The 22,714-nt window shown below is 45.8% G+C and overlaps 1 protein-coding gene across 1 annotated transcript in view; it reads right to left on the reverse strand.

Moving 5' to 3' along the window:
- Positions 1-22,714, reverse strand: part of NIN (ninein) — a 94,687-nt gene that overhangs the window by 42,538 nt on the left and 29,435 nt on the right. The window contains exons 5-8 of the mRNA XM_080807323.1: positions 19,486-19,646; positions 6,426-6,465; positions 4,877-5,067; positions 631-777 (exon numbers count right to left, since the gene is read on the reverse strand). Coding sequence (XP_080663449.1) covers positions 631-777; positions 4,877-5,067; positions 6,426-6,465; positions 19,486-19,646 — 539 coding nt within the window. The remainder of the gene's footprint in view (positions 1-630; positions 778-4,876; positions 5,068-6,425; positions 6,466-19,485; positions 19,647-22,714) is intronic.

The raw sequence follows: 22,714 nt of genomic DNA on the forward strand, positions 1-22,714 counted from the left end.
CAGATGCTGACCCAAACTGGACAGTCCTGACCACAATGAGCAGGAGACACGCCTCTCTAACACTACTAGAAAAACAAGTCATACAGCCCCTTTGATCTTTCTTTCCCAAGTGAGTCAAGAATGCAAAACTTATCAAGAATAGTCCATCTGGGGCGCCTGGGTGGCTCAGTGGGTTAAAGCCTCTGCCTTCGGCTCGGGTCATGGTCTCAAGGTCCTGGGATCGAGCCCCACGTCGGGCTCTCTGCTCAGCAGGGAGCCTGCTTCCCCCTCTCTCTCTGCCTACTTGTGATCTCTCTCTCTCTCTGTCAAATAAATAAATAAAATCTTAAAAAAAAAAAAAAGAATAGTCCATCTGGTAGCGAGTCCCTCGACACAGATGTGTCTCTGCTTAACACCAGGTTTCTTCTGACCCACAGCTAACATTAAGGAGCCTAATTAGTGGCTTCCCGCTCTGTAATTTATGGTCACTTTTCAAATCCGACTTTTCCCTCCCAGTGGTTTAGTCTGTCTTCTTCTTTGGCTTCTTTCTCCTCCTCCTCCTCCTTCAGACAACAGGTTAATTCACTAGAAATGATTCAAATGGGTTCTAACTTCTACTCACAGAGAAACCACTTCCTAATGCTTTCTTACCTGCATGGAGAGGTGCCTTTTCAACTGTCTGTAGGGAGTAGATGCTGACGGTGTGAGGGATTTTCCATTTTTGAATAGGCCATAGAAAAAATCTTCTACGCTCATTGTACCATCAGGATCAAGATTATGGAAGACTTCCTCAAGCATCTAGAAAACAGTAACCACTTACTTTCAATATTTCCCTCAAAATAACACAAGGCCCAAAGTACATCTGTGGCCAATAGAATTGGCACCACTGTTGACCCTAGAGCTCCAGGAACAGAACATGTCCCTTTATTCTCATTTCACTGAATTTATTTTCCTTTTCAGTAATATGTCCTTCCTCCTCCACTTCCTTCTCCAAGTAAATGTCCATTTTCATAATCTTATGCAATTTAGCAATTACCTGTTTTTTCTTCTCTTCATGCTCTTCAAATGGGTCGTCTGTAATGTTGCTATACATGAGTCTATGGATTAAAAAATTACTTAAAAAAACATAAAGGTCTAGCTTCCCAGTGTTGTAATAAAAGAAGTAAGTTTGGATTGGGGGCAGCTGGGTGGCAGAGTCGGTTAAGCATCAGACTCTTGATTTCAGCTCAGGTCATGATTTCAGGGTCATGAGATGGAGCCCCAAGGCCGGCCCCATAATGGGCATGGAATCTGCTTAAGATTCTCTCTCTCCCTCTGTCCCTCCCCAACCTCTCTATAAAAAAAAAAAAATTTTTTTTTTTTTTTTACAATCATTAAGCCATTATATTGTGGTGACTCTACACGATATTTTGCTTATACTGAATTTTTGAAATTGGTACGTTAGCACAGCAGAATTTGGTCTGGGACAGACTGCAATGATCTAAGAGTTTGGGTCTGAAACCCAGGACCTGGGATTTAGAGCACTACTTGGAACAGCACTGAACGTTTTGGGTTTTTATTTAATGCTTTAGTGCAGGAGAAATAAAGATCGGCTGAGACGGATTTGTGTGTTTTCAACAGAAGGATCCAAAAGATGTAAAGAGAATGGAACTTTGCCTGGCTATTTTGTACCCTCTAACAATAACCAAGTGGTCCTAATGATGTAACCAGGGGAGGAAAAACCGGACTATAGTCCCTTCCAGAGGCTTGCCTAGGAGGTGGTTTGTGTCCTAGCTCAACAGAAGAATATAAAGGGATGAATAAAGCAGCATGAGTCACTGACACCATGAAACGGGGAGGAAAGGCAATGACCTCCTTTTTCCTGGCAGCTGGATTCCTCTTTACTTTGGGGGCTAAGATTTTTCTATACAGAAACATCTCCACTGTACAAATCACCTGAGGATCTTATTAAAATGCAGATTCTGCTATCAGGGGGCTGATATAAATCTGGGGGCAGGGGCCCAAGATTCCGCATCTCTGACAAGCTCTCAGGTGATGTCCATGTTGCTGAGTGGCAAAGGAACCGATAAAAAGCAGCAGAAATACTCTTGAGGCAATAGAGTCTGCAACCGGGTCCATTCTAAAAAAGGTCTCTTTGTGACACATCTTCAAATTTTGAATATTCATTTCACCAGTCTGGACTATTGCTAGGGTTTGTCGTCTCATAACTGTTGATTTTATTATTTGTGGATGTGCCTGAGGCATTTATCTCAAATGCCTCTTTCCAAGTCACATCCAATAGGAAACATCTGTCTCTATTCTTTTTTTTTAAATACCATTTCCTCTGGAGAGGTCTCCGAAACAAGAAACCATTCTTTTCTTTTCTTTTTTTTTTTTTTAGAAACCATTCTAAAGAGTGGAAATCTCTGGAAGAAGAACAGTTCCTAAGAGAGAATTAAATGGTAAAACCAATGGAAAAGTATTTGGGGTGAGATTCTGAGGTTACTAAGATCTCTTAGCATTTCTGCCTCGTTCTTACTGACCAAAAGACCACTTTCTTGGAGGTCCACCGAGCCAGAAGTCACAGTAAATCCAGGTGTGCTGACCAAAGTTAAGCATGATTTTGACTCTAACCTTAGCTCCACAAGACCACTGCTTGGTCTTGTGACCTTTGCTAAGTCGATGCACAGCTTCCAGAATGTCTAAAAACCCATCACCTCATCCCTTCAAAATGGCAGAGCAAGTGAATCCCACTAGGAATTGCACACAGCAGAGCGGACAAGTGGCAAAGAGATGCCTGTGGACTCTGGAGAAGGCAGGGTTGGGTTGAACAGAATGCAAGGCAAATGGGCATCAACAGGGGTACCCCCCTGGGCCCTGGACAAGAGCCAAATCTAGAACCCCGAGGACATTCTTACTCCTCATGACACACCAGCTGGGTCTCAGATGTTTGATTTCCCAATGTGTCAGCTGGGAAATGATGCACCAGATTAGGGTTAACAGACCCAAATACCCAGAGAGGCCAGGAAGGTGACATAGATAGATGAGGCTAGGTGGTCTTGAGACATCACAGAGTGGCGCCATTTAAAGTGGGGAATTGAGCACATGAGCACAAGTCCTGTCCAAAGGAGCTAACCAGTCGCCTCCCACTGCTAGCATAACGGAGTCAAATACTCTAGTTCTTAGAAAAATCTCCTGATTAAAAAAAAAAAAAAAAAGTATAGCAAAAGTTCAGTTTTAAACATTTGGCAGGCCTAAGGAGAAAACCAAAAGCCCCAAAAACTTGGGCCATATTTGGTATCTAAGGCCTTAATTTGCCATTCCTGCCCTAGAGTTGTCCTTGCTTCTGGGAAGCAGGGTACATGAGATAGGCAATCTAGTTCCCCTTCAGGGACATCCCTTTCTCTATCTATAAAATGAGGAGAGAACTAAATCTATAATTGCTTTCAGTCATGAAATCCTATGATCCCAAGTTGTTGGGTGATGAGATCATCTTGAACTTTCGGCTCCTCTGTGGTCTAGAGCCAATTGTATGAAGTACTATAGTATTTCATGATTTTTTTTTTTGGCAGGGGAGACATTAAGTAAAAGCTATATTCAATGAGCAATCTTTTACTCATTCTCAATCAGAGGAAAATAACCAGCTGTGCTACTTCTCTTCATGGGCTTTGGAAACTCCACCATGGAAGAAAATGCAACTCCCCGCAAATGGCTACAGATTATTCCAAGAATTGCTCTTAGAGAAATAATCCAAGTGTGCGCAATATTTCTTGGCAAAACTGCCCAAGGCTCTGCATACTGCGCTGGTTTACAGTATGGAGGATGAATTTAATTTTATGATTCAACAACCAACCTTGAAAAATAAATGACCACTGAGCCATTAAAAAGGTAGTCAAAGGGCACAGAACAGTCACACATTCTAGGGAGAAGCAGGGAAAAGGCTTTTCTGCAAATTTGGCTACTTGGTGGCTTTTGATGATAAATATCTTCCTGGCTTAGGAAAATAATACCACGTAGCCCCCGCACAAGCAGAAAGTATGGTTTGAAACATCATTATAACCCAAGACTTCCCCAACTATAACTGCAGCCCTAACCTCTGAGTCTCTCCTTGTTTTCAACTCTTGCAAAAACATACCTTAGAATTACTTCTCTTCTCATGTTTCACAGCTGTTAAAGCACCCAGTCCTGCCAGTTCCCATCTTCATTCTTCAGAAAAGATAAAGCTCAGAATCTTAGCAAGCAGGAGTCTTTGGGTTTCCTTCAAGATTCTTCTGTGTCCTTCAAAACTACCAACCTACCCTTTTCCATTTCTTCATGACCAGAAGAGTGTGATGGCTCCCGGCTGGGCCCCTCGCACAGGCCGTCCTGACACCAATATGCTCCACAAGGAAAGCTCAGACCCACCTCAGGATCCAAGTTTGTCATATATTCCTCACTCTACTGAAGAACCCATGGTTGATACTGAGATCTCTCCAAAAACCTAAACTCATCAGCCTGGCCTTTGAAATAAACACTCGGCCAGCTCCCATTCTCTCAACTCCCTGTGTGATCTGTCCTCGGAGTCTTTCCCACATTTTGCTCAGTGAAAGCTACTTCTACAAATATATTTGACATGGTGGCTGCACTGAGGTCATGGCTCATGATGATGTGGGGTAACATGCTTAGCCAGTGAGGGGCACATCGTGTGTGCCCAGGAGGTGTCAGCTATTGTCAGGGTTGGTCCTCCCCCGCTACCCCCCGTAACACAACATGAGCTTCTCCAGAAAGAATCTTCATGGCTTACTTCCTAGGGGAAAAAAGAGACTAGAGTCTCTGTAACATGCTACAGGAAGCCAAAACACGGCTATTCCTAGCCTGTGGCCTGTCTAGATTTTATCATGATTATTATTCCTGAATGAAAACATGGTGCAAGGCTTACCTCTCCATCCACATTCTGCAGACCGTACTGCTCACAGATGGAGACCAGCTTCTTTCGGTTCAGGTGACCATCACGGGTGATCCCCAAGTCTTCACAAACCTCCTGTAGTTTCTCTTCTATCCAGTCTTGGGGAGCGGAAGACCCACTTTGTGAGGCATTCAAGTCATCTGGGTTCCAAAATCTTAACTGACCTGAAATAAAAACATCTATTGTGCTGTCCGCAAAGGAAGTGCAAGGAGAGCAAGCCTATCCTCAAAGAGAATTGTGCTTTGTAAAAGTCAGTATTATAGGAAAGAGACTATTGATGCTGGTTCCATTTTGATTTGAATCTGCAGCTCAAAGGAAATGGAACCATGGGTTCTTGGGCTGCAACTTGCGCCAAGAGGCACCTTCTTCTACACCATGCAAGAAACACCTCCCGCACAGGCATATGAATGTTCTAGGTTTGTTTTCTTCCAACTGAAAGCATGCACAGGCTTCAGGCTTTGGTGTGATTGAAGAGAGGCTAGCTGAGAACCAGCCCCAACTATAGCTACCAGATGTCACTATCACCACTCCTTCGAGTCCAAGCATGAGAACTGCTTTTACAGAGAAGGAAATGATTTCATGATAAATATCAAAACATAATCATTAAAAGTCTCAGGATTAGCCTCTTTCTAAATCTTTACACCTTTAGATATTCTGCTCTACAAACCCACTTGAAAGAGTACGTGGTTGTAAAATGCAAGTGACTCATCATCTAAACATTAAGGATAGGTTTTATTCGAGCGCTTAAGGGTCAGACTTCCTATTTAAAAATCAAAATGTATTTATCCTCTATTAAAAGTTCTCACTTCAAGTTAAATTTTTCACTTGGGCGTTAAGAGATTTATGAAGTCGTTACTGAATCATGGGATAATTACTGGCACAATTTTGTGTGCTTGGAAGAACCTTAGGAGGCTGAGAAGTGCATTTAGTGCTACCCTTACTATTTATTGAAGAAATTAAGCTCATTACTGCTGTGTCTTTCCAGGTTAGACACAGTAATTACACTAAAGTGGAAAGTGGAGTTTCACCAGGGTAGGCTGTGAAGGCGGGGGGGGGGGGGTGGGGGGGGTGGGGGGGGTGGGGGGGGGTGGGGGGGTGGGGGGGTGGGGGGGGGTCTCTGTCTGCTGAACCACAGTGCCATCTGCTGGCCACAGAAGTCCAACAGGCTCTGCATCTGCTTCAAACCATGGGAAACTTGTCAATGGGTGCGTTTTAAAAGGGCTCTATTTAGTTTTAGGACGGCCCATAGATTAATTTGAAAGTTTGTATGAGACAGTAATTGACCCATAAGTAAAATCCCACATCTTAGTTGCCATACCTTACATGAGGTCAAAGGCTAGGGTTTTAAAACTATGACCGTTCCCCTGGAAATGAGGTTGTTCTAGTGAATGTTGTTCTTAAGGTTACTTTGCAGCTGGCCTCCAGGCTAGGAGGCTGTTGGGAAGAAGGCTGGGAGATGCAGGAAGTGGGGGCTGGAGAGTGCCCTGTGATGGGCAGAGCCGGACACACACTCAGTTCCTACCTTCTGCTTCATACTCCTCACTGCGTTGTGTCTTCCAGTGCTAGAGAAGGTGAGAGAAGATTAGTGTGTTTTAGTACATATTCAGTTTTTCCAAGATCAGAGCACTCTCTGGTTCTGGAATCATCAGCTGGGTGAGTCCCATGACTCAGAACCCTCCAGGTGGGCTCTCCGGAGTCAACCAGCCAATCCAGAAGAGACTCCTAAAAAACACCAGGTAGCAGCCTGCACTATTTCACTAGGGATTTGCCTTTCGCATTTGCAAACTGACTCATTCAACAGCAAAACCTAGCATAGCCAATAAAACCAAGCCAAAGCAAATATTCAGAATCCGTCAACCAACAAAAAATTCATACCATGCATTTATGAATTTGTTCTTCAATGTGTACTGGGTGCGAGGTATTATGGTACATCTTGAGAATACAACTATGAATGGAACAAACACATTTCTTGCCTCGAGAAGTTCATATGCTAATGAAGACATGCAGACAAGAACACAGAAACTACAATATTGTAGCATATGAAGTGTTATGATGGGGAAGTTCAAAATGTTATGCAGGTATCTCAATGGGATCCTCCAGACTCAGGAAATCAGGGTAGACTTCCTGAAAGAGGCAACATCTGAACTGAGACCTGAAGGGTGAGCTGGAGACAGCCAAGTGAAAAGGAAGGGACAGCCACTATTTGCTGAAGCACAAGAGGCAAGAATGAGCCTAATGCGTCCATGACTCAGTGAGGAAGGAGACAGAGATGCAACCCAAAACAGGTAGGCCAGAAAGCTCAAGTTAAATAAAATGTATGTTACTGGTAAATTGCATAAGAAGCCATGAAAATTACCTGAACTGGACCAGTTAGGGTCCTAACTACTGTGCTGTGTTACTACTGGGTCTTTTTCAAGTCACAGCATACATCTGTAGTCCATGTACTACACAAAAGCACCCAGCCAAGGGCACAAAGCAGAACCCAACTCCAGCCCTCGCTCCACCAACCAAGCACAGCACAGGTCTACTTCCAGTCAGTGGCAACAAGGAGGTCTGCGGTGGCCTCTGGCTAGCCAGCAAGCTGCCTAATCACTCCTGCAGGGAGGTTCTACAACCATCACAGGAAACCCTGTTGAGAAGGGGGTATTCCCCCTTTTGAAAGGGGCTGCTGTCTCAGCAGAGATCCAACTTGATGAATGAAGCTGCCTTGATTACAAATACCCAGCCTTTCTCTGTGATGGCTGAACTACACAAGTTGATCTGATTTCCTGGGATCCTAAAGAAACTCAACAGAAAAATATGTCTCGTTAACTCCAGTTTGCAAGAGCTTGGATCCCTCACAGCAAACAGTGTGCCACCCAAAATTCTAAGCTGGAATGTTGACTTTCAGTATCTCATTCAAGCTGAGATGAGTTGAGGTCATCTACTTTCTTCCTCCCCATACTCACTTACACTGGTCCTCTCCAGTAAATTAAAGGACAGATGTCTACCAGGGTTTCACAGTTCCATATTTTAGTTAGAAAGAGACTGAAGCTAGCACCAGAAAGTTCCCCTGGTTCTGCCACACTATAGTGAAACCCAAGCTGGCAATGCTGGGAGGGGTCATTCTTGCCATGAAGAACACGTCACAAGGCCGTGACTCGAAATGCGGAAGTTTACTACAAGTCCTTCAGATTACAACTGCAAGTCACTAATACACATGGTAGTTATGGAAACAGAATTAGAGGACAGTGTGACTTTTGCTTGTCTGTGATTACAATTTTAGCAGTCCACATTTCCTCATAAAGACACACTGCTGACCCGGTGGATGGAGGAGGCACAGTGGGGGTGGGGAAAGAGCAGTGGGGTAAGCAGCCCAACATACAGTTTCTTACACTACTGGTTCCGGGGAGAATTCAACTGTTGCCATAGGAAATGATTTAAATCAATAAAGCCCCACTAATAAAAGAAGCCTGCCTCTCTGTCCCAGCATATTTATTTCCTCACCCACAGAGCAAAGAATTAAATTCTTTGTGGCACCCCACATTGTGAAAATGTATCATTCAGCATTCAGCATGTCAGTTGGAAGGACCCTAACACGGAATCCCTCAAATACACCTAAATCAAATAAAATGGGTTTCTATGATCTAAGAACCATTGTGCAAAATAAAACCTACTAAAATCATGAGCAGGGGACAATTTTTTAACAGCACAAACGGACAGAAAAGTAACACAATTTATATCATCACTGGACCCAAACAAGCAAGGGAGCCCCCACTAGGATACACAGATGGGAAAATGCAAACATACACCTTCAAAAAAACCCTTAGTAACAATCCATAACATATTGAGGTGCGTATAGTGACAGAAAGATTTATTTTACATTTGCTCACTTCTCAATTCATTTTAAAATAGGGAGCAATTCGTTCAGAGGTGCGAGAGGCTCCAATATGCTGTGTCATATATTTCGTGACTCTATGGGACTGGATGCGTGTATCTGAGTCACTTCTCAGAACAGTATTCCCAGTATTGCCCTCCTTCCCTAATTCTTCCTCCTAACTAATAAGAGTGTGGGGACATGGGAGCCAGACTGCCTTACCTACTGAATTTGGCCTGGACACATTTATGAATTGCTTTTGCCTCAGTTTCTCCAACGACAAAATGGGAATAAAGTAGTACATATTTCACAGAGTTGGATAGAATGCTTAGAATTGTGCTTGGCACATAACAAGCACGATAAGACCTTATTTTTATGGAGCATGTGTTTATGCAGTACCTATTAATTTTTGCAGATTTTATTTTTCTTACCATGTGTAAACTTAATGTGTTAAGTTGGGTGGCCCTAGGACAGTATCAGTTATTCATATAAATTTATAAGAAAAATGCCAAGTCTGGCAGATATGCAAAGAATACAGACAGGCAACACAGTTAAACAAATATGGGGAAAGACTCATTTCAACAGCAAAGTATAAATTAAAACCAAGGAATCACTTTGTTCCCATTAAATTAGAAGTATTTAAGATAGGAGTCCTATTACCATCAAGGTTATGATTTATTTAAAATAGGCCTGTTTAAATGTTACTGGTAGCAATGTGTATGGACATTAGCCTTTTAGTAAAGAAAATTGCTTCATGTTTGAAAGCCATAAAAATGTTCATACTCTCTGACCCAGTAATTTCATGATTTCTAATGATAGAAAAATCAAAGGAAAAATGCATATGCATAGATATGTACATTTAGCACTTTTTATAAGAGTACTGAACACAATTTAAACTTTGAACAATGGAGCACAAAGTACAATTATACATCATAATGTAGTCATTAAAAGTATAATTACAAAACCATATAGGAGATGGAAAAATGCTCTCTACACTACAACTGCCGCTGGCAAAAATATTTATACAATTAGAGAAAGACTGGAAGGAAACAGACATAATCAGAATTGATGCATTTGGTTGAGGGAATGTGGCAAAAAAATTATATTTCCTTTGCTATTCTAGATGTTCACTGGGGTCCATGGGGCGCCTGGGTGGCTCAGTTGGTTAAGTGTCTGCCTTCAGCTCAGGTCATGATCTCAGGGTCCTGGGATCAAGTCCTGCATTGGGCTCTCCGCTCAGTGGGGAGCCTGCTTCTCCCTCTCTCTTGGCCTGTCTCCCCCCACCACCTTCCCCTGCTTGTGCACTCTCTCTTTCTGAAATGAATAAATAAAATCTTAAAAAAAAAATACAAACAGGTCCAACTTTGTTTTTTCTTTTACCCACCTGCCCTCAAATCCTCACCAAATGAATTTCGTATGTCGTGAGGATGGGGAGAAAGAAGAAGAACTTTCCCTTTGCTATGCAACCCTCTGTGACGTTTGCAGCGTCCTTCCCCTGGTGTCCTGGCAGGGGAGGCCTCGCAGGAGTCCCAGGTGCCCTTCAGGAAGGTGTAAGCTGCTGCCGGTGCCTCCCGGACTAAGCAGAGTGTGGAAAGATCGGGGACACTGGTCAGAGACCGGAATAGGGCCCTGAGATCGTGACACACTAGAGGCAGCTTAACCCGGTGGCATCAGGTTCAGCCTGGCCTCCTGAAGGCCAGGCAAGCAGCTTGGGCAGCTTCAACAATCTCACCCAAACCCTCTGGGCAAGCGGTAGTGGGTAAGGGAGAACTTGTTAGAAAATGGCTAGGGTGATGATCACACATGCCTTTCTCCCATGGCCCTGTGTAAGAAACCTAGATCCAAGCTAGGACCAGCCTTCTAGAAGCAGCAAACTTATGCTGAATGGCTGTAGTTTCATTCCACAACTGCTTCAGTTGGAGATGGAGTTTGCTGCCCAGAAATGAGCTGTGCTTGTCCCCATTCTCCACCAAGGGTCCATTCCTTTAGTAAGGGGGAGGGATAAGCACAAAGTGGCTGAGTGTTTGTTTATTAAATTGCAATTTTGAGGGGTGGGTGGAGTGGGGGGGGGTTCAGTTCATTCATAGCTCATTTTTATTCCCACTGCCTGGAGCGTGTAGTTCCAATTAAAAAGCAAGGGGAGGGGGAAGGGGAGATGTCAGGTTGGAAGGTTGGGGGGATGAGCTCATTCCCTACTAGAACAGCCCAATAAAAGGAGGCATCATTCTGGAACAAGGTCTTTTAATTGCTGCTGGTGTACCCAGTGCAGTGAAAGCCTGGCAGGCACAGACCAGCCATGAGCATCAGAAGGGAGAGAATCTCACAAATCTTTGGAAAAGTCGGGAGAGAAAGGAGGGACAATTGCGGGCATGTGTTCTCCAGACTAGTTCATGAAAAGGGATTTTTAATTTTTCCCCTGAAGTCTTATGTCACCTCTCACTGCAGAAACGGATATTAATAAATGCTTCAAAATCATCCTGTGGGACTTCAATGACTGCAGAAGCTGGAGGCAAAATGGCAGAGGGTGTGAGCACAGGGCTGAGCGGAGAGACGGGGTTCGGTCCTGCTCCGGCACTCTGGGAGCCCTCAGTACCCGGCCTCAGTCACAAGGCAGGGGTGAGCTGCCCCGGGGGACGAGGAAGCATGCACCTGGCACCTGGGATGTGTCAGCCACTGCTACTAGCTCAGCCACGATGATGTTGTGGTTAAGGATCTGGGCTCCGGAGCTGGACCCCCCGAGTTCTGTTTCAGCTCCACCCACTACGTGTGTTCAACCTCGGCCTCGGCCTCATTACTTAACTCCCCGCCCACCTCGATTATCTCACAATGCCTGCCTACAAAGGCGTGCTAATACTTGGAAGGCACTTAAAACGGTGCCTGCTACAAATTCAGAGCTAAGTGTCTGTTAAGCCAATAAATATCACTATTACTACTCCTATTATTTGGGCGTCCAAAGCTAGGACAAGGGCAGAGAAAAGACACAGCTGATAGACCAGTGTCAGCTTTTGGAACAAACCCCAAAGAGGCTGTAGAAACGACAGCTTGGAACACAGTAGTTGTGATGAAGCCGTCAATCTGTGATACAACTTAGGAGCAGGGCCCCCTAGAGCCCTCCCCACGGGTGGCAGTGTCCCCTGGGTGGCCACAGCTGGCAGGGGCGGCCGGGGCTTCTGTATTACCATGCCCAGAGTGCTGGCCCACAGCCCCACTGAGAGCAGCCAGAGGGGAGAGGGTCAGAGGTTGCCGGGCCCCGAGATGGCTGCTACAGAAGGCAGCCTCCAGCCCCCTACCACCCTACCCAAAGCAGACAAAGGGAGCCCCACACCCGCTACATGGGCTGTGCCTCTTCACATCTCCTGGGCCATTGTGGCCGGCGTTCTGGCTATCCTCTAGCTGGACCAGGGGGCCCTGTGCACATGGGCCACACCAGTGAAACTGCTTTCAGGAATGCTTTCTTGGGAGGGCCACCTGCTTTGCTGGACTGCAGAGCAGATGGCCTGAGCCTCTTGGAGCCCGGGCTTCCAGCCCTGAGGCGGGGGCAGCATCTGCAGCCTGCAGGCCTGGTGAGGCCCCCGCCCACAATAGCCCAGTCACAGCCCCCACCAGCCATCTGCTCTGCAGTGCAGACCTGTGCCCCACAGAATGTATGGCTAATTAAAACGATTATGGGGGCGCACACGGGGTTATTCTTTCCCAGCAGAGGTGGCTGAACTGATCTCAGCAGCCTTAAGCAGATGTGTTGGTTTTGGGTTTTTTTTTTCCTTCTTTTTTGAAAGGGGAAAGCCTTGCAAGCCCAGAAAAAGGAGGAAGGAAATTTACCGGGATAACAAAGCTCCCCAAACAAATGGAGCTGTAGTGTCCATTTGATGAAGGCAGCACACTTAACGTGTCTTAGACTGTCTTAGGAAGTCTCTGGAAAAACCCACACAGAGATCAGTTTAGAAGAGTGCCTATAACCAAAAACTTGAGACCTTTCAAAACTACAGCATCTATGGAGTATGTAACGAATAGTCTTAAATGTCTATAAAGCCCTTGCTCTGAGCCAGGTCCTGGGAGCCCCGGACGACCAGCAGGGCCCCTGTTTCGGCAGGGACACCCTTCCTGGGACTTCAGTTCCTTTCTGCCGCCCTGCCTTTGAAGGCACACCAGGCAGTGGAGGTCCTGACCACCCAGCCCCTGATCTCTCCGCTTGGAACCCAGGGACAGGCTGCTCAGTTGCAAGTCTTCTGCCTCCACCACAAAGCCAATCACTTCCTTTATCTTCACCAGTAATTAAGAGCTACAGGTAAGGACCGCCAACAACAGGAGTTAATGTAGGATTTTTAACGGCACACACATGTAGAGGAGTCCTGCTACACTGTCAAAACGCCTCCAGGACTGCCAGTGTGAAGAAATGCCGAATTTAAGAGTTTGAGCCTTAAGTCTCTCCTCATACCAAGGTTGGGGAGTGTTCTCGGTTCACTGGGTTCTTAAGTCCCTAAGGAAAGGGGTTTTTAAACACATCTGTTCACCGTATCTTACTCATCAGAGCCGCCCTTGGTGGGTAGTGAACACTGCTTTTCCATTTGGAAAATAAACTTAATGGTATAGTTGGAAAAAGTTACTCTTATTAAAATTAACTTGTTGATTTTTTTATTTGCTGTCTGTTTTATTTTCTAGTTGGAGAATAATTACTGGAAACTGTTGACCTGGAAGGACGTGGGGTTCGGGGCTGGATGCCAAAGGAATTCCCTCTGGGATCAAGTCAGGAAGGCTTACCAGGACAGCAAAGCCTCAAAGTCTGAAAGCGGCAGTCTGTGTTCGAACGAGAGATACTTTATTAGCTTTGAAGGGACTTCTTTATATCACTTTCAAGTGGTCTACAATCGCATCTTGAATGAGCGTTTCATCTCTGGGAATAGCCAAAGGATCTAATAGACTTAAGAAAAAAGAAAAGGAAATGCTGGAATTCCATTAATAAAAAAAAACCCCTATCCTGATGATGTCACATCGCTTGATGGAAATAAATGGCATCAGTAATGAGACTGCTTACTTTGTCAAAGACTGGAACAAGAAAATCTAATGGGAGGAAGGGAAAATACGTACATTTCAACTACCAAAGTTCTTAGCAGACCATCTCTCTGTTATTAACATGTTTGCTCCAGCATCAAATATTGCCTCTATACAATATAAATGAGTAATTCATGAAGGTTAACGGCAAAGTTATGCACATAAGAAAATGAACGTAAGGGGACCAGAAGTCAGTTTTCCCACTGCTTGGCCAAGTTTGGTTTTCTGTAGGGTAGTAAAACCAGTTTGGGGGGTTAGTTTGTTTCTTTCTGAGTTCTTAAACCCCCAGCACCCCTCCTCTCCCTCCCTCCACAGGCCTGACACAAAGCCGTGATTGCTTGGCCATTGTTGAGCAGACGAAGCAAATGGCTTCCACTTTTCTCTCAGGTCCTCACTTAAACTGCCCGGTTTTGGCTTACACTCCAATTGTCTATAGTTGAAGAAATCATTGTTTAAAGCCTCCTGCTCCCGATAATAATCTTACTAGACCTGCTTTACTCCCTGTGGAGGAAAACAGTTAACAAGGTGTCCCCTGTTTTCAACAAGGGCAGAAAGCAAAGTGGCCCTGCCCCAATTATATTCACGGAACTGCCTCGCCCACGAGGTCTGAGGAAGAACTGAGCATTAGTTTTGTTTCTCCCCTTTCCCACCTATCCTGAGAAGAGAGCACAAAATTAAAATTCAAGGTCATTTCAGTAGCCACTGCAGGTGTGCATATAAAAAGGGGGGGAAATGTACTCTTTGGACCCTCAAATCTCATTTCTATTTCTTAACCAAGTGAAGCAAAAACCACCTCCAAAATGGTCTCATTAATCACATCTTACACTGGAATCAAGAATGTGCCCTTTGTTGGTCTCAATTAATTCAGAATAGAATGTCCAACTGAACCGCCTTGAGTGAAAATAATCCCATAAAAAAAAAAAAAAAAGAAAGAAAGAAAAGAAAAATCACCACTTTCCTTTCAATGCCACCTGAGAGGAGCGGCCACACTCCCAAGGGGAATGCATTTGCCTGATAAACACACTAAACTGGAAGGTGAACACACAATCAGCCAACGGTGGAAAACACTTGTCGTTTGCAAATCATCACATTCTGCTTCGGGGTTTCCAAAAGAAATTCTGAACGACACATTCTAGCACTGAAAATTTAGGAAGATTCTAGGTCTTTCCCTATGTGATAGCTTTATGGCCTTGTGAACCAGACATGGCAGGGGAGGCGTGCTTAATAGCTAGGTAAGAGATTTTCTGTTTCAGCAGGAAAGAATCAAATTGCTGGAATAAAGCTGGATTGAGAGGATTAAAATGTGTACCATTTTATTCATTCAACGTGCATGAACTACACCATCAAAAGCACCTCCTAACAAAGTTTATCGTCACACAGTCCATTCTGAGGATAAGGCCAAGGTGGTGAGCATATGGTCCCCCGGGGCGACCACATGCGTTCCCCGCCAAGGCACCGCAGCACACGGGTGGACCGTGAGCGGTCATGAGAGGGATTCCAGGTAATGAACCAGGCCTGCAGCTTCCCATGGGACTTACATTAGAAATAAATCCAGTTGTTTGAAAGCAAACTTTACAATGGCATCCCTCTCATCCGTCTGCGTGTCTGTGTCTTCTTGGGTGGGAGGGAGGGCAGGAGTTCCAGAGAAGTACAACTGTGCCGCATTCCCTGTAATCCTGGTTGGACGTATGGGAGAAGGCCTCCCGAATAAGGATGCAGGAAAAATGTTGTGAGCCACTGACCCGGGAGAGAGGAATGGACTGTCAATCCATGGCAACTTCCCTATTATGGAATAACCCTAGAAAGAAGTGGGGGTGGGGGGCACGCGGGAGCGTTACTGTTTCCCTTCAGATGATTGTTTGCTCACTTACCCCATAGGAGGAGTTCCTAGAAGGAAGAAAGCCACCCAGAGGACAGCTTTCAGAGGTGTTTGCGACACATTCCATTCAGTTACCCATCCCCCTCCATGTGCTCAGATAAATAAAACAACAGATTCATCCAAGAGCAGAAGTTGGTCTCCTGTTGCATAGCAACAGAAGGGCTTCTGCTCCAGGTAACTTTTGACAACAAGTTCAGGTCCTTTCATCGTCACCAAAAAAACTCTCAAGTCACTTTAGAGAAAATCAGGCGTGTCTGAGAGCAGCAGGGATGGCAGAGACAGCAGTCTGACGGCAAGCTAGCGCTCTCACCTTTCCTGAGCCAGGTCCCAGGCGTCGAAGGAAACCCACAATCGAAACCAAGAAGGCCCATCTCCAGCTCCCCGTCTGACAACCCCTTGTGAATTATTCATGTCAGGAGACAGCTCCCGCACCCCCGCTCCCTCCTTCAGGACTGCCCAGCGACACCGAGATGAAGTATGAACCACTGGTAACAAACACACCCAAGAAATAAATTTTTAACACCCGAGGGTAGGAGACAAAAGGGCCTCAGGCAACCCAAAGGGAAGAAAGAAGCCAATGGAAGAGTAAAGAACTCCTGACAGATTCTCAACTGCTTCTAAGTTAAGAATAAACAAACCCTGCAGGTTATTAAGAATGTTCTCCTCCCCACAGTTTCTGTGTGGGGGCCACTCTAGCATAAGGAGGACGAGCAGGCACTCCCAAAGACACAAGGGCACTCCCCAGGACAAGCTTTAGCCACCCAGAGCATGGAGCTCTGTTGGCCCACGAGTGGCCCTAGATCTCCGAGGTTCCTGTGGAAACCGGCCGGAAAACAGGAACACTATCCTGACAGGACAGTGTGCCATAGGACCGACATCCTGAGGAAACGACGTCACTGGACTATACGTATCCGTGAAGGCAGCGAGGGTGACGGACGGCGGTGGCTGGGACAAGAGCTGACAAGAGGAACTCCAAACACGTCACTCGTGCAGCTCTTTTTTTTTAAGATTTTTATTTATTTATCTGACAGATAGAGATCACAAATAGGCAGAGTAGCAGGCAGAGGGAGAGGGAGAAGCAGGTTCTCCACTGAGCAGGGAGCCCGATGCGGAGCTCGATCCCAGGATCCTGGGATCATGACCTGAGCTGAGGGCAGTCGCTTAACCAACTGAGCCACCCAGGCGCCCACTCGTGCAGTTCTTAAAGTGAGGAATCCCTTTGAGAACTGAGAGGCTCAATTCAGCTCACAAAACACTTCATTTTTAGGCAAGAAAGCATCTGGATGAACTTTGGCTTGAGTCCACCTTCAGCAATTTAAAAAATGGTAAAAGGGGGTGATCCAGTGCCCCTGTAAGGCTTTTGGGGGGGGTGGGATACAATGGACTGGCCAAGTCAGGTCAATAGGGGTCCTCTGGGAGAACAGACATGGAGAGAAAGGACCCTTTGGGGCCTCTATCCGCTGTTCTACGGAGAGGGCTCGCTGAGTACTAAAGCGTCTATCTACAGTGTCAGAAGGTCTCACCTACGAGGTCCTGGAAGACTAAGGGGAGTGGAAGTACCTGGCACAGTGGGGGCTATGAAATGGTTCTCCCAATGTACCCTTTTACCAAGATTTTGCCCAAACTAGGCTTCAACTCTTACCTTTATGTATACATGAGCCCAAAGTCTCACTTTTTTTTTTTTAAGATTTTATTTTTTATTTATTTGACAGAGAGAGAGATCACAAGTAGGCAGAGAAGCAGGCAGAGAGAGGAAGGGAAGCAGGCTCCCCACTGAGCAGAGAGCCCAATGCGGGGCTTGATCCCAGGACCCTGGAAATCACCTTATCGAAAAATTAGTAATCATTTTATTCCTTACCACCAAATAATAATGCCTTGGGTACTGAAAGTCATTGGGAGACAAGAGATACTAGCCTTAAAAGTGTGTTCCACATAATGAAAGCTTACCCCCTACAGTGTTGAGACAGATTTTAACCATTTTTTCCTCATAGAGAAATGTCTCAGATACATTCCACAGTACTCAGGGCTATGATACAGACTTTATGGAATAAAATGGTACCCTTCCTGACAGCAACATAAACATTATGGACACAGCAATAACTCAAGTAGGAAAACCACTTGCATCTCTGAAATTGGATATGCCAAATTTTTGTGCATGTGTTTTGCTGGGGTAAGAGCCCGATCTAAATCCTCACAGGGACCCAAAAAGGGTCTGAAATTGAACCCAAGAAGGGAAGTAGCCTCTGCTCCAAACCAAATGGCCCCGTGCTGTGATATCCCAGGCAGCGTTCTCTTCTTCGCTTCTCATGGCCTTTTCTGTCTTCAGCTGTCACCTCTCACCCATGACACTCTCACACCACTTCGGGGGTCTTTCTATCTTTCTTTGTCTGCTTTTCTTCCTCTTGTCTCACTCACATGTCTGACACTGTTTCTTCACTGCTGGTGCGAGGACAAATATTCCTTATCTTTTTTTTTTCTCTAAAGATTTTATTTATTTATTTGAGAGAAAGAGTGAGCAAGAGATTAAGCACTAGCAGCAGAGAGAGGCAGAGGGAGAAGCAGGCTCCCCTCTGAGCAAGGAGCCCGATGTGGGACTCGATCCCAGCACCCTGGGATCATGACCCTGAGCCGAAGGCAGACATTTAACTGACTGAGCCACCCAGATGTCCCCAGGCATTCCTTATGTTTAAAACCATGGTGGCCACCTCTTGGGATCGGCAGACCAGTCCTGTGTCTTCTAGATTACAGTACTGTGGCTGGTTTCATTTCTGCTCATTGCCTGCGCTCTTTTCAGTTACCTCGGGTTTTGTGGGCATTCTGCAAGGCAGAAGATGCTAGAGGTCTGGCCGCTGGGGACGCTATTGGAGCAAGCCTCCTGCAGGCTTTAAGGAGCCGAACATGGGCGTCAGACAGCAATGAGCGTACGCACGTGCACGCGCACGTCCACCAACCCCTAATGGACAGACCGCTTCGAGAAAGTTGAGGCACTCTGTCTCTTCCCCAGCTTATGTTAACATCTGAAATATTTGCATCCCCAGTTGGAGCTGGGATTTGCAAGAAATATTTAGAGCTTGCTCAGCACGGCCTTCTCGACCACATTCTATAAATGGCATGCTGGTAAATGAGCCGTAAGGAAAGAATAAAGAAAATGCTACTGCTTCCCCTTTGCGGGTAGATGACGGTGACGTGCACAAGGAAAAGCAGGGAGATGAGCAAAGCAGGCAGATCGGGCTGCTGGAGGACCAGGCGGGCCCGGGCGCTCCTCACCCAGGAAGGAGAGCTGTGGCGACGGCCGAGGCCACAAGAACCAAGTCTGAAAGCTGCCTTCTGCTGCCACGAAAGATAAGGCGTGGCTCTCAGGATGCCCACGCACACCGCCTTCCTCTCACACCTGCCACGGATGCTGGTTTATGGACTGCAGGGTGCCGGGGCTGGGGGGCAAAGGGGGCAGCTTTTTACACAACTAAAAATGGCAGTGCCGTGAGGAGAGGCTTATCCCCAAGCAGGGCTGAAAGTGGTAGACCCCAGATAATGTGAAAGTCATTGAATTTTAAAACACATAAACATAAGGCTGGCACAGAAATGTCAGCTCTCCAGAAGAAACAGAGACGAGAACGTTCAAACGATAGACAAATCGGCCATATATATCCCAAAGGCAAGTAATAAGATTAGCCAGTGGTTGGTAACGGATAGAGGCCATGACCCCCCCGGTTCACCTGTCCCCACACCACCGCTGTGGGAGTGGGTGGGGGTGTCCCCACCGCTGGCCGGGGAAGGCGCACCTGTCCAACTCCTTACCTCGTTGCGGTCCCCGGCGGGGGTATGTGAGGGCCGAGCTTCTCCATCCAGGGGCTCGATCTCTGCAAACTCTTCCACGGATTCTTGAAACTCAGGTAAGGACCTTCGTCCGTAACGCTTGCCACCTTTAACATATTTGGGCTGAGCTTCTAGTGAGCAGTCTAGGCGAGGAGACAAGAGTTGAGGCCACATTACATGACAGACTCAGCCCGTGGCTGACAGTCACAGCTGTCAGATGCAGCCTCTTATACTAGCCCCAAAATAAACCACCGCTGTTGGCCAGTTGTGCTGGCTGTGGGCGGATCTGAGCCATCAGGTCAGATGCAGAGCACGGCTTCTAATTCTGAGTGACTGACAGCACCCCGAGCACATCCCTGCTTCCAATGGGAGAGATGCAATGCCGGCAAGGAAGGGTTCCCCTGGGAAGGACAGGACTAAGAATGGGATAAAGTCAGATGTCCTATCTACTCTTCTGTTGACGAAGCTGGTGTCTTGCAGAGAGGGGAAAAGGGACAGGGCGACAGAGGCATGTCGGAGGAAGTCTTGGAGAATAATGCTAAACCAAACGCCACATCAGTACTGTTAGTATTCACACACCCCTCCTGTACCTCAGTGACTCCTTTGTTACCCATCCCACCTTCAGATCCATCAGACAAGCGGGATGACAGAACAAAGAAACTGACACAGTGGCTCCTAATAAATTAATGACAGCTCATCGCTTACATGAAACCTGGCATCGAGATCTCATTATAAAATGAAATCCTAGGGAATAAAATAGTCAATGCAAAACTGCAGAAAGGCAAACAGTAGGTGATGTTTTTTTCTCCTCTTCATGAACTTCAGTGTTGTACAAAATAAAAAGGAGTGTGCATTAAGGGGAGAGTCATTCTTGACCTTAAAGGAGGACCTCAGCATTCTGATGTAACGTGTCGCAGGTGCAACAGTCACCACCATCACCTGCCACCATCACCCACCACCGTCACCCACCACCGTCACCCGTCACCGCCACCACCACATGCTAACCTTTCTCTACAATGGATAGCTTTAAAGCAGTAGAATAAATACTTCACTCTATGCCAATATCATCTTAGATTTTTTTTTTAGCACCTTGCACAGAATTAGGAGAATAAGATATTCTATTAAAGTACTAAAGATTGGCAAAGCTTTGATTGCAGTTCTTATCATCCACAAAAGCACTGGTTCTCTCTAGAGAACATAATGTTCTGTTTGAACAGGGCAGTCTTCACAAGATGTGTCTGAACTCAGACACGCAGATGTTCAGATGAGCTGCGGACACCCATCATCAAAACTGGGGCGTGGCTGATTAGAGAAGGACTGGAAGAGTGAAACCCTACCTTGACCACCGCAGAAACCATGTTCAGGGTTAGCCATTATGTTGTCCTTTCCCTGGGAGGCCGGGTGATCCCGTCTGGCTAACTCTGCCCTTCCCTGACCCCCCCGCTCCCCTCCTTCCTCTGGTATCAGCTCAGATTTCAGAGATGTGGTCAGAAGCATCCTGAAAATGCTCAGCAGAGCTCAGAGTGAAGTATTTATGCTCGCTCTATAATTTCCAGCGATATTTATATCCAGCTTCTTGAAAGTCCCAGCCAAGTCATCTCATTTGGTTGAGCGATTCTCTCACAGAGAGGCTTTAAGCAGACGCAATTTATATTGAAAAATCACATGCATGCTTGAAGGTACCTTTCATCAGGAGAGAGTGGGTCAGCCTGTGCGCATTCAGGAGCGGCCCAGATACCCGAGCTACGTGTTGGCAGCTGACCCCCACAGATGCTGGTCAGACAAGAGGCAATGCAGAACCATCCTTAATTTAGTACACATTCTTAAATTTTCCTGGCAGACAAGACACACCATTCGTGACGTTGAGGGGGGTGGGGGTGGGGGGAACCAGGGGGAGTCGAAAAAGATGAAAAGAAAAACTTAGGATGTCAGAAATGGGAACGTGACATGTCCCCAACGTGACAAGGTTGGTGGTCTCAGGGTGGGAGTGACAGAGGCGCTCTCGCTGCGTGTTGTGCTTTTACAGAGGTAAAGACTGGTGGGACAGGGGACTGACCTGCTTAAAACAACTCCTGGGATTTATTTCAGAACCACCTGTGGGGGGAAATGACTCCCCAGTTATGTGGGCAGCAGCCGGTGGATTTGGATAAGGGACAGAAGGTAATGGATTACAAGCCATTAGGAACCCTGTGAGGTTTGGGTTTATTTTATCTATTTTAGCACTGCCAAGAATTTTTTTTTAATTTATTTCATATTTTATTATTTTAAGTAATTTTGAGCAAACTTTAAGTTAGCATCTTTAACAGAATGTAACTACATCACAAAATCAATTTCTAGAGAACTCTATGAAATTGTATACTCTTTGGGGATACTAAAGATATCAGCCCACAGAGAGGAAGAACAGGGTGTTCATGTGACCTGATAGCGAATTTCCAAAACCATCTCTGTGACCAATAAAGACTAATTGAACCAATTATCAACAGTTACTTCTCTGACTTATATGCTCACATCTCTATTTCGAGCAGGAGCATCACTGTACTTACATGCTAAGCAGCGAAGAGAGAGCAAAAGTAAGGACATCTGGAGAGAACATTCATGGACAACAGTCATTCGTGTGTTAAGCATCTGAAAACTATGATTTTCTTCACCAATCTCAACCAGAACTTTAGAAGGCCACGGCAGCAGCCCACCAAATGAACGTTAAGACACTCTTGTACCCCTAAATTAAAGAATGCTCTACCCCATCCATACCATGCCCAAGAGAGACTCACACAACTGCAGCCTGGGGGCAAAGTTTCTGTCCTTTATGAGTGCATCCAGCTGGAAGATGCACATTTCAGGGTTCCATCACAGAACAAGTTTATCTATGCCAGATAATAGGGTGTAGCTTGATTTATTTAGAAATGAAATCGTTTACGTCAAACAGCTTTCTTTAACATAAATGTAAGTGACTGCTCCAATCACGTGCTCCAAGGAGGGCTATGAAATGCCAGTGAAACAAACAATACGTAAAGGACTGCCAAACTTTCAGCGTCTATTTCCTTGAACACTTATTTATGACTCTTCCTGGACTGCCAAGCTTCAGAGTCACTTTTGCTTCTTTCAGTTTTCTGTTTCTCCTATTTGAGAAAAGTAAAAATGGTCTTGGAAGGAAAGAGGACAAGCCCAGACTGCCTAGAGGAGTCTTAGACCCCATCCATGGAGAATTTAT

Source organism: Martes martes (assembly GCF_963455335.1).
Source record: "Martes martes genome assembly, chromosome: 7".
NCBI classification, from domain to species: Eukaryota; Metazoa; Chordata; class Mammalia; order Carnivora; family Mustelidae; genus Martes; species Martes martes.